The sequence below is a fragment of the Medicago sativa genome, chromosome 2 (assembly GCF_051527215.1).
Source record: "Medicago sativa cultivar Bolivia chromosome 2, Bolivia_mono, whole genome shotgun sequence".
NCBI lineage: Eukaryota > Viridiplantae > Streptophyta > Magnoliopsida > Fabales > Fabaceae > Medicago > Medicago sativa.
Window position 1 is genome coordinate 58,743,947 of NC_140750.1, and position 13,692 is coordinate 58,757,638.

At 31.0% G+C, this 13,692-nt stretch overlaps 2 protein-coding genes across 2 annotated transcripts; both read left to right on the forward strand.

The window, feature by feature from the left end:
- The first annotated feature begins 1,885 nt into the window (after window positions 1-1,885).
- LOC146949308 (cytochrome P450 72A68-like) lies at window positions 1,886-7,182 on the forward strand. The gene is made up of 5 exons (XM_085745370.1): window positions 1,886-2,244; window positions 3,924-4,141; window positions 4,795-5,039; window positions 5,651-6,038; window positions 6,553-7,182. Exons 1-5 carry the CDS (start codon window positions 1,971-1,973, stop codon window positions 6,982-6,984), a joined length of 1,557 nt encoding a protein of 518 aa, XP_085601496.1. The 5' UTR covers window positions 1,886-1,970; the 3' UTR covers window positions 6,985-7,182.
- A 562-nt stretch (window positions 7,183-7,744) lies between these two features.
- Window positions 7,745-11,031, forward strand: LOC146949309 (cytochrome P450 716A67-like). The gene is made up of 5 exons (XM_085748514.1): window positions 7,745-7,752; window positions 7,847-8,096; window positions 8,750-8,994; window positions 9,574-9,961; window positions 10,476-11,031. Exons 1-5 carry the CDS (start codon window positions 7,745-7,747, stop codon window positions 10,905-10,907), a joined length of 1,323 nt encoding a protein of 440 aa, XP_085604640.1. The 3' UTR covers window positions 10,908-11,031.
- The last annotated feature ends 2,661 nt before the right edge of the window (window positions 11,032-13,692 follow it).

Below are 13,692 nucleotides of genomic sequence, written 5' to 3' on the forward strand. Positions count from 1 at the left end.
GTGAAACTTGCATGGTCAAAAATGCATTTTAGCCTTTATAGCTTATGCTTTTAAGAGTTTGATCACCCAAGTTTCAAGATATTTTTATTATATTTGTTTCTTTAATTAGTATAACGTAACACTTGTTAACATTTTTTTAATTAAATTTGGGTTAGTATTTCATTTCATATTAAAGTTGTTGTATTTATTGTTTTGTTGGTACAAGAAGCAATGAATAGAACTACAACTCACAGAGTAAATTGTGGAATTGAAATTTGTCATAAAGGCATAAATGCATAGCATAGCATGCACAAAGCCACGAAATGTGATTGTTGCTTCTCTATGTATATTGATTATGAACATTCACTATTACAAATTGACAATGGTTGCGAACATTGATTAGTCTTCCTATATATGTATTCATTTTTTCATCATGGCCTATGTCTATTAAGTGGTTTCATCTTTTCATTTTACTTTTGCCTTATTTGATGAGTTGACTAGGTGATCTTCTATCTTCGTATTGTTTAACCAATCCACTAAGAAATGAATACATGCATTTTGCTTGATGTTTTTGCCTCCTTTAATTTGTCTTCTCTTGAATGTTTATATGTTGCTATTTTACCCATTTCTCTCTAGCTCTCAATGTATTAGAATATCTTCTCTTTAGTTTCCTAACTTTCCTTTATTCACAATCTTTTGTACTCCTTCCTTCCATAATCATTTAATGACAAATTAGAATATCAAATAGATAAAAGGGTGAGAATTATACTTTTACTAAATTACCATGAACAAATATTGGTGTATTATTTCTTAAAAAGGTATCGGTGTATTAAGGACTAATTGTCCCTCTTGAAACAATGTCTTCATAATAAAATAAAAAATATTAAAAAACAATTTTTATGATGTTTGTGATAGAGACTAAATTGTTCTGATTTATTTTATTCATAGAGTAAAACTAATTTCGAATATTGTCAATATTTAGAGTCGTATAGTGTCTTGAATAAAAGTACCTTCGATAGAAATCAGTGAAAAACAATAAAAGAAAATTAAATAATATTAGTTACCTTTTAATTAATTTTATTCATAGAGTAAAACTAATTTCGAATATTGTCAATATTTAGAGTCGTATAGTGTCTTGAATAAAAGTACCTTCGATAGAAATCAGTGAAAAACAATAAAAGAAAATTAAATAATATTAGTTACCTTTTAATTAGTTTTATACTGGTAAATGCTAACATTTTAAATTAGGTATCCTCTTTTTTTGGTGGTGGCCGAAGTTTGAACCCCGAACCTTGCATATTTTATGCATTGTCCATACCAACTGAGCTAAGCTCACGAGGACAAATTAGGTATCCTCTCATAGAATATCATTAATTTCTTAAAATAATTTCAAATAATTAATATTTAACATAATAAAATATTAAGGGTTAATAGGTCTTTACCCCCTGTAATATAGGTCATTTCCGGTTTTCCCCCCTGTAAATTTTTTTTTTGATTTACCCCCTGTAAAAAAAAATTGTTTTGATTTACCCCCCCTAGTAGGCCAAACAAAAACGAAAATTTCTTGAAAAAAAATAAAATTGGTTTTTGTTTGGCCTACTAGGGGGTAAATCAAAACAAATTTTTTTTACAGAGGGTAAATCAAAAAAAAAATTACAGGAGGAAAAACCGGAAATGACCTATATTACAGGGGTAAAGACCTATTAACCCAAATATTAAAAATGGTCAATTAATAATTTGATTGACCAAAAAAATGGTCAATTAATAAATTGTATATTAAACTTACCAAATTTATCTTTTATAAATAGAAGATATAAAAAGTTAAGTTTTTAAAAAGTTTTTTGTATTTTTCTATCTAAAGTGACATGAAATATGCATATATTGAAAATAGTTAAGAATCGCATTCATTGCAACTTTGTATAAGAAGGCTCTGATTTTATCATCATCTAATTTTCTTTTTGTCTTCAATAACACAGAGATCACTGAGAGAGATGGAAGCATTTTGTGCAATATCTGCATGCATAATTCTTCTGGTAACTCTTGTTTGGGCATGGAAGATGCTGATTTGGTCATGGTTGAGGCCAAAGAAGCTAGAAAGGGTGCTAAGAGAACAAGGTCTTAAAGGGAATCCATATAGGTTTTTAGTTGGAGACATGAAGGAGTATTTAAAGATGGAAAATGAAGTCAGATCCAAACCCATGAATCTCTCTGACGATATAGTGCCTCGTGTGTTTCCCTACGGTCATCAAAGTATTACAAAACATGGTATTCTTATCTATGATTCTCCCTATCTTCTTCTGTTGTTTTCCTTTACTTTCGCTTCGGTCTTAAATATAAGAAAATTTTTGAATGTTTTTAGTACAAATTGAATTAAAATATATTCGACAATTTGCTTATATTTAAGATTGTTTGAAGTATTTTCGTTTGTACAATTTTGTTATTATATTATTCATCTATTTTCCCTCTTTCTATATACACTTCTTGATTTGATAATCCTTACCGTTAAAAAACTGATAATCCATAAATATATAAGAAATTAGTGAATGTGTGTGCTTACACCCTTGAGAATGCAGTCAAATCTTAACCTAGTTCCACGTTGATTTGATTATTTGTCATCTTGTATTGAAGATTTATCTCCAAATGAAATGAAGTGATTATTTCTCGTCAAGGGTTGGAGTCCCTGGATCTCCCCCCCTTCATCATGGTTTTGTCCCTGTCGTTGTACTTTATCTAGGTTGAGTATGAGTTGAGATATTCTTCATTTCTTAAAAATAGAGAGGTCTACCTTAGATAGATAGAAATAAAAAGTAAATATTGGGTATGACTACCATTAAAAATTTATGATTAAGTTTTTTTTAAAACTTTTTTGAAACTTCTTTGTGTTTATCTCTCTGTGTTCTTCCCCCTTCAATTTTTAATAGTAACAACAAAATATTCCTACCTACAAGGCATTAGTTTTATGAGCATTTGGAAGCTTGCATAAATAAGTTGTAAACAGCTGGATGCTTCTAGTCGTATCCTTCTAACCATTTGGATTTATTTCTAGAAAATTGATCTTCTCCCTTTTATTTTTGCCCATTCCCTTAATTCAGCGTGAGTTAACTCACGCTCGCATTTTTCAGCGTGAATTAACTCACGTTGGCACTTTTAAGATCGGTTAAATCACTTTTTAATCCGGTTCAACCAATCTTAAAAGTGGCAGCGTTGAGTTAACTTCTATTGAAAAATGTCGAGCGTGTGTTAACTCACGTGAATTAAGGGAATGAACAATTTTGAGAGGGAAGAATAGCGATTTTCTTATTTCTAACTATTGTCTCATTTGGATGATTGGGCCCATTTGTATTACTTAGCCCAATAATGTGTTTTAGTTCATTTGCTATTAGCACCTTCAAATCATTGATGCGCCCTTCAAAATAAACCTTGCCCTTCAGGTTTAGTTTAGGGTAATTTTGGGCCAAGGTCTCTTTGTCCTCCCATTTTGAAAATTGAATGTCTATCCCATTGAAAGAATAATAGTTGGTTTGGTCCTACTAGAGAAGTGATGGTGTAGGCTCCCAAGACGTCTCTTAGTTGTAGGTTAACCAACATTTGAGTAACATATGCATTGCTAATTAAGGTAACATGTAAAGATTTCACCCAAATGGATGCTTTTAGTCATATTCTTCTAACTATTTATGTTTCTTTAACGATCCCTTGAATTGCTCAACTTATCGAAACGTATCTTTTGATAGGTTTTTTTTTTTTTTTTTGCCTACAGAACCAATCGAAAGCTAACAAATATGTAGCAAAAACACTATACTTTTGAGTAAAATGTCCATGTTCAAAGGTATAGTGTTTTTCTACATATTTCTTGGTGGTGTTATTATTTCATGATACTAATGCATTGTTGATTTGTTTAACTTTAATTTAAAGAAATAATAATTATTTGTTTGCTAATAATGCAGGAAAAGATTCTTTTGTCTGGTTTGGACCAACACCAAGGGTGACCATCACAGATCCCGAGTTAGTTAAAGAAGTTTTCAATAAGATCCATGACTTCCAAAAGCCTAACTCGAATCCTCTTGTCAGAATACTAGCTACTGGTCTTATAACCCACGAGGGAGAAAAATGGAGCAAGCATAGAAAGATAATAAATCCTGCATTCCATTTAGAAAAATTGAAGGTTAGTTTCCCTTTACTATGGTTTCTTATATAAGAATTTGAGTATGTTTTAGTCCTAAATATAAGAAACAGTTGTAAATTTTAAGGTGTTTAATTGACATTTATGTTTTGAGGTGTTTCACATTAGCATGTGAAAACATTTCATGTCAAGGTTACTTTAGTAAAAATCTTTTTAAATGACCATATTTAATACTTCATCCTATCCTTTTTATAAGAAAAAAAATATATAAATCATCAAGACCAATGAAACACATTGAAAATAGTTATTTTTATTTAATACTCCTATTAATTTAAATTTATTTCATGGATGCCCCAATATTAGTTGTGGTTAATTCCATTAACTTATTTACTTTTAATATTTCCTCTCATAATAAATAAGGGCACAAATGAAAATTAGCTTCTAACACATTTGAAAAATTGTCAATGTTTCTTATAAAAATGACCAAAAGTATTGACACTTTTGTTTCGTATAAAAAGCACTCGAGGAAGTAAAACTTGTTGGTCTTGATGGGTTTTAAAAAGGACTAGAATTTTTAAAACTAAATGCATTTCCCCCGTAAGCATCGGTTAACATTTTCCTTTAAAATTTTATGCATTTAGTTTGGTGTGCGAAATTTTAACTCTATTAATGATCGATCTCTTTCTGCACCATAGATGATGTTACCAATCTTCTTTAAAAGTTGCAATGATATGATTAGCAAATGGGAGGGAATGTTATCCTTAGATGGATCATGTGAAATTGATGTGTGGCCTTCCATTCAAAATTTGGCTAGTGATGTTATTGCTCGAACAGCATTTGGAAGTAGTTATGAAGAAGGAATAAAAATATTTCAACTTCAAAAGGAGCAAGCTGAACTTACATTGGAAATTTTGATGAAAGTTTACATCCCTGGTTGGAGGTAAGACTAAATTGTGCATTTGACTACTTTGTGTTACCAATAAAAGATCAAGTTTTATCAATGTGTATCCTTCAAAAAAAAAAGTTTTATCAATGTGTTTGGATGATGTAATTTGAAATTATAGGAAAATTACAACTCTAGGCAATTTAAATGCTTTAAATTTCTTCCTCTTTTTTTGTTGATAGAGTAAAAAAAACAGTCTTACACTTTATTGGACTATTTTATAAATTTTCAAAACTTGAGAACCAATTACAAAATATGAAAAAATATAGACCAATTTGCAAAATATTGAAATTTAGGGACCAATTTGCAAATTTTGAAAATTTATAGGAAATAATTTGCAATTTCTTGAAAAATTATATGGACCTATTTTCAAATTTTGATAGAATTAAAAGGAACAATTTAAGATTCACAATGTATATATTAATGAAGGAATTTCAAATTCTTAGATTTTAGATGATATTCCTCAAATTTATGATTCAAACAATAAAACTTATATATATATATATAATCGAATTACCCACATTATCTCAAAAAATTCTCTCATATAAACACACTATTAAAAATGCCATGTATAATATAATTAAACTCTAATAGAGTTTTTCTTCTAGGTTTCTACCTACTACTACAAACAAAAGGTTGAAGGAAATTAACAGGGATATAATAGCTTCCTTGAATGATATTATTAACAAGAGAGAAAGAGAAATAAAGGCACGTGAAGCCACTAAGAATGACTTACTAGGTATTCTTCTTGAGTCAAATCACAAGGAAATTGAAGATAACAACAACAATAAGAATGTTGGAATGAATCGTGATGATGTAATCAAGGAATGCAAGCTATTCTACCTTGCAGGGGAAGAAACCACTTCAGTTTTGCTTGTTTGGACAATTGTATTATTGAGTAGGCACCCTAATTGGCAAGCACGTGCAAGAGAGGAAGTGCTACAAGTTTTTGGCAACAAACAACCAGATTTTGAAGGGCTAAGCCATCTTAAGATTGTAAGTATCTACTAAAAATTCATTGTTTATCGAACAATTTAGTGATTGGATCATTCTAGTCTCCATCAGGGTCGGTCCGATAATCTTCAAAAGTAAATCAAGCCTAAAGCAAATTTTGATATATGAGGCCTTTTTTATCGGCACATTTAAAGAATTTTACTTTTTTGTTCGTAGCCCTAAAGCGAGGGCTTTAATAGTGACCTTACCTTTGGACTGGCTCTGGTCTACATAAAGACCAATTTAATGACCAAATTATTTCAATCTGCATAGGACCGATGTAGCAATCGCGTTTTGCAATTAGTTGCTAAACGATTTTGTGACTAAATAAGAGAGCAAATTGAAAAATATCACTAAACCACTTGTTGCTTAAGTTAGCGAATGGTTTAGTGACGGATTTCACATTTTCAATCTCTTAATCGGTCTATATAACAATTTTTTGTATAGAGATTTTTTTGTGATATCGAACATTATACAAAACATATTACTTACAAATAACACAAATCTTTTTGTGCAGATGACCATGATTTTGTATGAGGTTCTAAGGTTATACCCACCGGTAACCGTGCTTCCTCGAGCCGTTCACAAAGATGTAAAAGTTGGAAACCTAACATTACCGGCCGGAGTTCAGATTACCTTACCAATAGTTTGGCTTCACCACAACCATGAACTATGGGGTGAAGATGCTAAGGTGTTCAATCCTGAGAGATTTGCAGAAGGAGTTTCAAAAGCAACAAATGGAAGAAATTCATTTTTTCCATTTGGAGGGGGTCCAAGAATTTGCATTGGACAAAACTTTTCCATGTTGGAAGCAAAGATGGCAATAACATTGATTTTGCAGCATTTCACATTTGAACTTTCTCCAACCTATGCTCATGCTCCAGCTTCAGTAATTACCCTTCAGCCACAACATGGTGCTCATATCATTTTGCGTAAAGTGGAGATATAAAAAATTATGTTTGGTGCTAGCTGCTGGAAACATTTTTGTGTAATAATAAAAAAACCTCTTTGGAATTCTATAATGTGTTTGGTTACATTTTATATTATTAATAACTTATGAGAGCTAAAACTATCTTTGAATGTTAAAATGTGCTTTAAAATGTTATGTGTTATGCTTCTTGAAAATTAGGCTCAAAAGTTTAGTAAGAAAATTGGCTACCTATATTGATTCAAATTGATAATGAGTAAGCTCTTGCAATCATACTCCTAATGAGCTCCTCAGTCAACAAGGTTGCTTATTTCCTCTCACTATTGTGATTGTTTCAACTTTTAATAATTACAATGATTGATATTTTTCATGATTAGTCTCAACAGCACCACAGGTACCAAATGTTCTTCTTACAAAGGTTGAAGCCTATATTATGTTATAAAATATTGGATATTAACTTTATAGAAATTAAATTCTATCATTTATTTTTGTAGTGTAAGTTTATCCTAAATCTCACATTAGATAGTTGTATTGTTTGAATAGTTATCCTAAATCTCACATTAGATAGTTGTATTATTTGGGAAGGGTAACATGTAAAGATTTCACCCAAATGGATGCTTCTAGTCGTATTCTTCTAACGATTTATGTTTCTTTAACGATCCCTTGAATTGCTCAACTTATCGAAACGTATCTTTTGATAGGGTTTTTTTTTTTTTTTTTGCCTACAGGACCAATCGAAAGCTAACAAATATGTAGCAAAAACACTATACTTTTGAGTAAAATGTCCATGTTCAAAGGTATAGTGTTTTTCTACATATTTCTTGGTGGTGTTATTATTTCATGATACTAATGCATTGTTGATTTGTTTAACTTTAATTTAAAGAAATAATAATTATTTGTTTGCTAATAATGCAGGAAAAGATTCTTTTGTCTGGTTTGGACCAACACCAAGGGTGACCATCACAGATCCCGAGTTAGTTAAAGAAGTTTTCAATAAGATCCATGACTTCCAAAAGCCTAACTCGAATCCTCTTGTCAGAATACTAGCTACTGGTCTTATAACCCACGAGGGAGAAAAATGGAGCAAGCATAGAAAGATAATAAATCCTGCATTCCATTTAGAAAAATTGAAGGTTAGTTTCCCTTTACTATGGTTTCTTATATAAGAATTTGAGTATGTTTTAGTCCTAAATATAAGAAACAGTTGTAAATTTTAAGGTGTTTAATTGACATTTATGTTTTGAGGTGTTTCACATTAGCATGTGAAAACATTTCATGTCAAGGTTACTTTAGTAAAAATCTTTTTAAATGACCATATTTAATACTTCATCCTATCCTTTTTATAAGAAAAAAAATATATAAATCATCAAGACCAATGAAACACATTGAAAATAGTTATTTTTATTTAATACTCCTATTAATTTAAATTTATTTCATGGATGCCCCAATATTAGTTGTGGTTAATTCCATTAACTTATTTACTTTTAATATTTCCTCTCATAATAAATAAGGGCACAAATGAAAATTAGTTTCTAACACATTTGAAAAATTGTCAATGTTTCTTATAAAAATGACCAAAAGTATTGACACTTTTGTTTCGTATAAAAAGCACTCGAGGAAGTAAAACTTGTTGGTTTTGATGGGTTTTAAAAAGGACTAGAATTTTTAAAACTAAATGCATTTCCCCCGTAAGCATCGGTTAACATTTCCCTTTAAAATTTTATGCATTTAGTTTGGTGTGCGAAATTTTAACTCTATTAATGATCGATCTCTTTCTGCACCATAGATGATGTTACCAATCTTCTTTAAAAGTTGCAATGATATGATTAGCAAATGGGAGGGAATGTTATCCTTAGATGGATCATGTGAAATTGATGTGTGGCCTTCCATTCAAAATTTGGCTAGTGATGTTATTGCTCGAACAGCATTTGGAAGTAGTTATGAAGAAGGAATAAAAATATTTCAACTTCAAAAGGAGCAAGCTGAACTTACATTGGAAATTTTGATGAAAGTTTACATCCCTGGTTGGAGGTAAGACTAAATTGTGTGCATTTGACTACTTGTTTACCATTAAAAGATCAAAGCTTTATGAATGCGTTTGGATGTGGTAATTTGAAATTATAGAAAAATTACAATTTTAGTCAATTAAAATGCTTTAAGTTCCTTTTTTTTTTTTGTTTTGTTGATAGAGGAAACAAAATCATTCTAACACTTTGTTGGACTATTTTATAAAATTACAAAATATGAAGAAAAAAAATACATGCCAATTTGCAAAATATTGAACATTTATTGACTAATTTTTAAATTTTTGATAGAATTAAAAGGACCAATTTGAGATTAACAATGTATAAAAAAAAATTGAACAAGAAAAAATGAGACAATGTATAAATTAATGAAGGAATTTTAAATTATTAGATTTTAGATGATATTTGAAGTTTCGTAAATTTAACTTTGACAAAAATTTTCAGCCAATAAAATTTACATATAAAATAAAATCAAATGCTCCTCCAAAATTACATTATCTCAAAAAAAAAAAAAAAACTCCTATAAATACACTCTTAAAAGTGTTATTTATAATGTAATTAAACTCTAATAGAGTTTTTTTTCTAGGTTTCTACCTACTACTACAAACAAAAGGTTGAAGGAAATTAACAAGGATATAATAGCTTCCTTGAATGATATTATTAACAAGAGAGAAAGAGAAATAAAGGCAGGTGAAGCCACTAAGAATGACTTATTAGGTATTCTTCTTGAGTCAAATCACAAGGAAATTAAAGATAACAACAACAATAAGAATGTTGGGATGAATCTTGATGATGTAATCAAGGAATGCAAGCTATTCTACCTTGCAGGGGAAGAAACCACTTCAGTTTTGCTTGTTTGGACAATTGTATTATTGAGTAGGCACCCTAATTGGCAAGCACGTGCAAGAGAGGAAGTGCTACAAGTTTTTGGCAACAAACAACCAGATTTTGAAGGACTAAGCCATCTTAAGATTGTAAGTATCTACTAAAAATTCATTGTTTATCGATCAATTTAGTGATTGAATCATTCTAGTCTCCATCAGGGTCGGCCTGATAATCTTCAAAAGTAAGTTAAGCCTAAAGCAAATTTTGATATATGAGACCTTTTTATCGGCACATTTAAAGAAATTTTATTTTTTTTGTTCTTAAGCCTAAAGCGAGGACTTTAATAGTGACCTAACCTTTGGATCGGCTCTGGTCTCCATAAAGACCGATTTAATGACCAAATTATTTCAATCTCCATAAGACCGATGTAGCAACCACATTTTGCAATTAGTCGCTAAATGAGTATGTGACTAAATAAGAGACCAAATTGAAAAATATCACTAAACGACTTGTTGTTTGAGTTAGCGAATGATTTAGTGACGGATTTCACATTTTTGGTCTCTTAATCGGTCTATATAACATTTTTTTGTAGAGATTTTTTCGTGATATTGAACATTATACAAAACTTATTACTTACAAATAGCACAAATCTTTTTGTGACAGATGACCATGATTTTGTATGAGGTTCTAAGGTTATACCCACCAGTAACCGTGCTTCCTCGGGCCGCTCACAAAGATGTAAAAGTTGGAAACCTAACATTACCAGCCGGAGTTCAGATTAACTTACCAATAGTTTGGCTTCACCACAACCATGAACTATGGGGTGAAGATGCTAAAGTGTTCAATCCTGAGAGATTTGCAGAAGGAGTTTCAAAAGCAACAAATGGAAGAAATTCATTTTTTCCATTTGGAGGGGGTCCAAGAATTTGCATTGGACAAAACTTTTCCATGTTGGAAGCAAAGATGGCAATAACATTGATTTTGCAGCATTTCACATTTGAACTTTCTCCAACCTATGCTCATGCTCCAGCTTCAGTAATTACCCTTCAGCCACAACATGGTGCTCATATCATTTTGCGTAAAGTGGAGATATAAAAAATTATGTTTGGTGCTAGCTGCTGGGAACATTATTGTGTAATAATAAAAAACCTCTCTGGAATTCTATAATGTGTTTGGCTACATTTTATATATTAATAATAACTTATGAGAGCTAAAACTATTTTTGAATGTTAAGATGTGCTTTAAAATGTTGTTAGGCTCAAAATTTATTAAGAAAATTGGCAAAATTGGCTACCTATACTGATTCAAATTGATAACGAGTAAACTCTTGCAATCTTACTCCTAATGAGCTCCTCAGTCAACAAGGTTGCTTATTTACTCTCACTATTGTGATTGTTTCAACTTTTAAAAATTACAATGATTGATATTTTTCATGATTAGTCTCAACAGCACCACAGGTACCAAATGTTCTTCTTACAAAGGTTGAAGCCTATATTATGTTATAAAATATTGGATATTAACTTTATAGAAATTAAATTCTATCATTTATTTTTGTAGTGTAAGTTTATCCTAAATATCACATTAGATAGTTGTATTGTTTGAATAATAATAAATGAAAGGTCATCCTTGCTTTATAGGTTGATTTTGTGGGTTTGAGTTAAACTCGATCTAGACCACCGGTGTCATAAACATTTTGTAAGATATTGAATAGTTGATGACGACATTTAAGAAAATGGTGAAAGTTCTACACTGAATGGTGGAATTAGAGATGGCAAAAAAAGGATGATCCAACTAAATCACTCTAAAAAATAAAATAAATATAGGGTTTGAAGTGGAACTGTGTTTCAAATTCAAACTTGATGAAGGTATCCATCGTTGAGCTTCACCTTACAAACTTATATTTTTTTTAAAATAAAACGTTTTAAGCAATCATATCCTGCTCGCTCTTGATCGTTGTTTTTATTTATTTATTTTTAGTAGGGGTGGCAAAACGGGTCTGACCCGCCGGGCCGGCCCGTTTGGCCCGCTATTTTTGGCGGGCTGAGTCGAAGTTTTGAACTCGATTTCTATAGTTGGCTCGGTTCGTCTCGTCTCGTTAAAATACGGGGCGGGCACGGAGTGGGGCAGGCCGGCCCGCTTAACTCATTGGAAACGGGATGGGCACGGGGCGTGGCAGGGCTGCCCGCTTAACTCGTGTTTCAATTGTTATTTTGAGTCATATTTTATGTTTTTTGATTTATTTTGGTTGTTAGATATATTTTGAGACTTATTTTATCTGATTAGTTATTGAAAAAAAAAAAAAAAAGGATTAAAATCACTCGAATAAAACTAAGTAGACTAAAATTCACATATAGCTTGAACTGCACACCATGATAGACGAGGTAGAGCCGTAGAGATTGGTTTGTAGGTGTCCCATGGGGAGAGGGAGAAAAGATGGCATTGTGATGGTCAAGTTTAGAAGATGATAATCTCATTTTAATTTTGGTCTCTGATAAATAAAAATGCAGACTAACTTGCAAATTAAGTTCAACTTAAGAGGTGAAATAAAAACCAAACCAAATCATACAATGATCTTAATACATCCAAACCAAATAAGTTTTTTTGCATTTTCGATTTAAGTTAGTTTAGTGTACGGTTTTTTTATTGAGTTGGTTCGATTTGCATTTTTGCTATTGAATTAGTTTGATTTTGAACACTCCTATTTCATTATGCAAACCAAACCAAATGAGGAAACTTATTTATGACATTTTGTTGTTTGGTAGAATCAATTTCAACTCAAAGTTATCATTTGTAGCTTTTAATTTTGTAATTTATTTTTACACGCATATTCACAATTTAACTCGCATATCCAAAACATATCAGCATCCAAAACATATCAACTCATTCCGCTCCCTGAAGATCCATTCAATTCACATAATTGAATCATTTAAAATTAATTATTGTCACTGCAAAGGAATATATCTATGCAATGACCAAAATTGAATTCAAATTATTAAATCTATAAATTGATTTTGATCAAAAGGAAGCAGAATTTAAGATAACATGTATTTGGATACATATATGTGTAAAAACAATAGACACATGTTTAAGCTACAAATATTAAGTTCAAACAAAATAAATTATTCTTATTACAAAAAAACAAACAAAAAAAATTATTCTAAACAAACATATCGATCAATTTTGACCCAGCAAAAGTGAAACAAACATGCTTGTTGCTTGCGAAATTCACAGTGGAGTGAGTGTTTGAACCAAGGAAGAGTTGCAAAATTCACCAAACGTGTATCCAAAAACTTACCTTAACCACAAATACATGATTTACTATCCGTCACATCCAAAAACCTAAAATAAATATAGGGCAGTTTAATAAAGATCTAAATTTCGGCATGATAGAGCAAACATGCAAAAACCATAATACTGCCCCAGAAAAGATCTCTATTGGCCGGGTGAAATAGGGATCTCAAAATACAATTTACTGAGAACCCATTGGATCGGCCGAAAAAATAAGAAAATAAATAAATAAATAAACTAAAGATTTAGATCAAAGAAGGGTAATGTACAAATCCTTTCAAAGCTTCTGCAGAATAGAAATAATTGCAGAAGAAAAGAGAAAAGGAATTGAGGAATTTGGATCTATGCCCGCAACGGAACTCGGGAGCAAATGTTTTGGCTGCTACACCCGGTTCTTTCAAGGCAGATATCTAACCCTAATGTCCACTACAGGATCATTTTATAGCCAATGATTCACTGTCAATTACGATTTTGCCCCCGTTCGATGCGTCTTTTTAAAAAACAGTATATTTCTTTTCTTTTCTTTTTTGTTTGGTACGTTTTTCAACAATGTTTGTTAAGAGTGTTTATTTTTTGTTCATTTATGTTTATT

Excerpts from the sequence above, each read along its gene's own strand:
- LOC146949309 (XM_085748514.1), top strand. Across the intron at positions 8,097-8,749 it reads TCCATTTAGAAAAATTGAAG|ATGATGTTACCAATCTTCTT; the intron begins GTTAGTTTCCCT and ends TCTGCACCATAG. Across the intron at positions 9,962-10,475 it reads GACTAAGCCATCTTAAGATT|ATGACCATGATTTTGTATGA; the intron begins GTAAGTATCTAC and ends TTTTTGTGACAG.
- LOC146949308 (XM_085745370.1), top strand. The coding sequence starts at position 1,971 with ATGGAAGCATTTTGTGCAATATCTGCATGCATAATTCTTCTGGTAACT. Across the intron at positions 5,040-5,650 it reads GTTTACATCCCTGGTTGGAG|GTTTCTACCTACTACTACAA; the intron begins GTAAGACTAAAT and ends TTTTTCTTCTAG. Across the intron at positions 6,039-6,552 it reads GGCTAAGCCATCTTAAGATT|ATGACCATGATTTTGTATGA; the intron begins GTAAGTATCTAC and ends CTTTTTGTGCAG.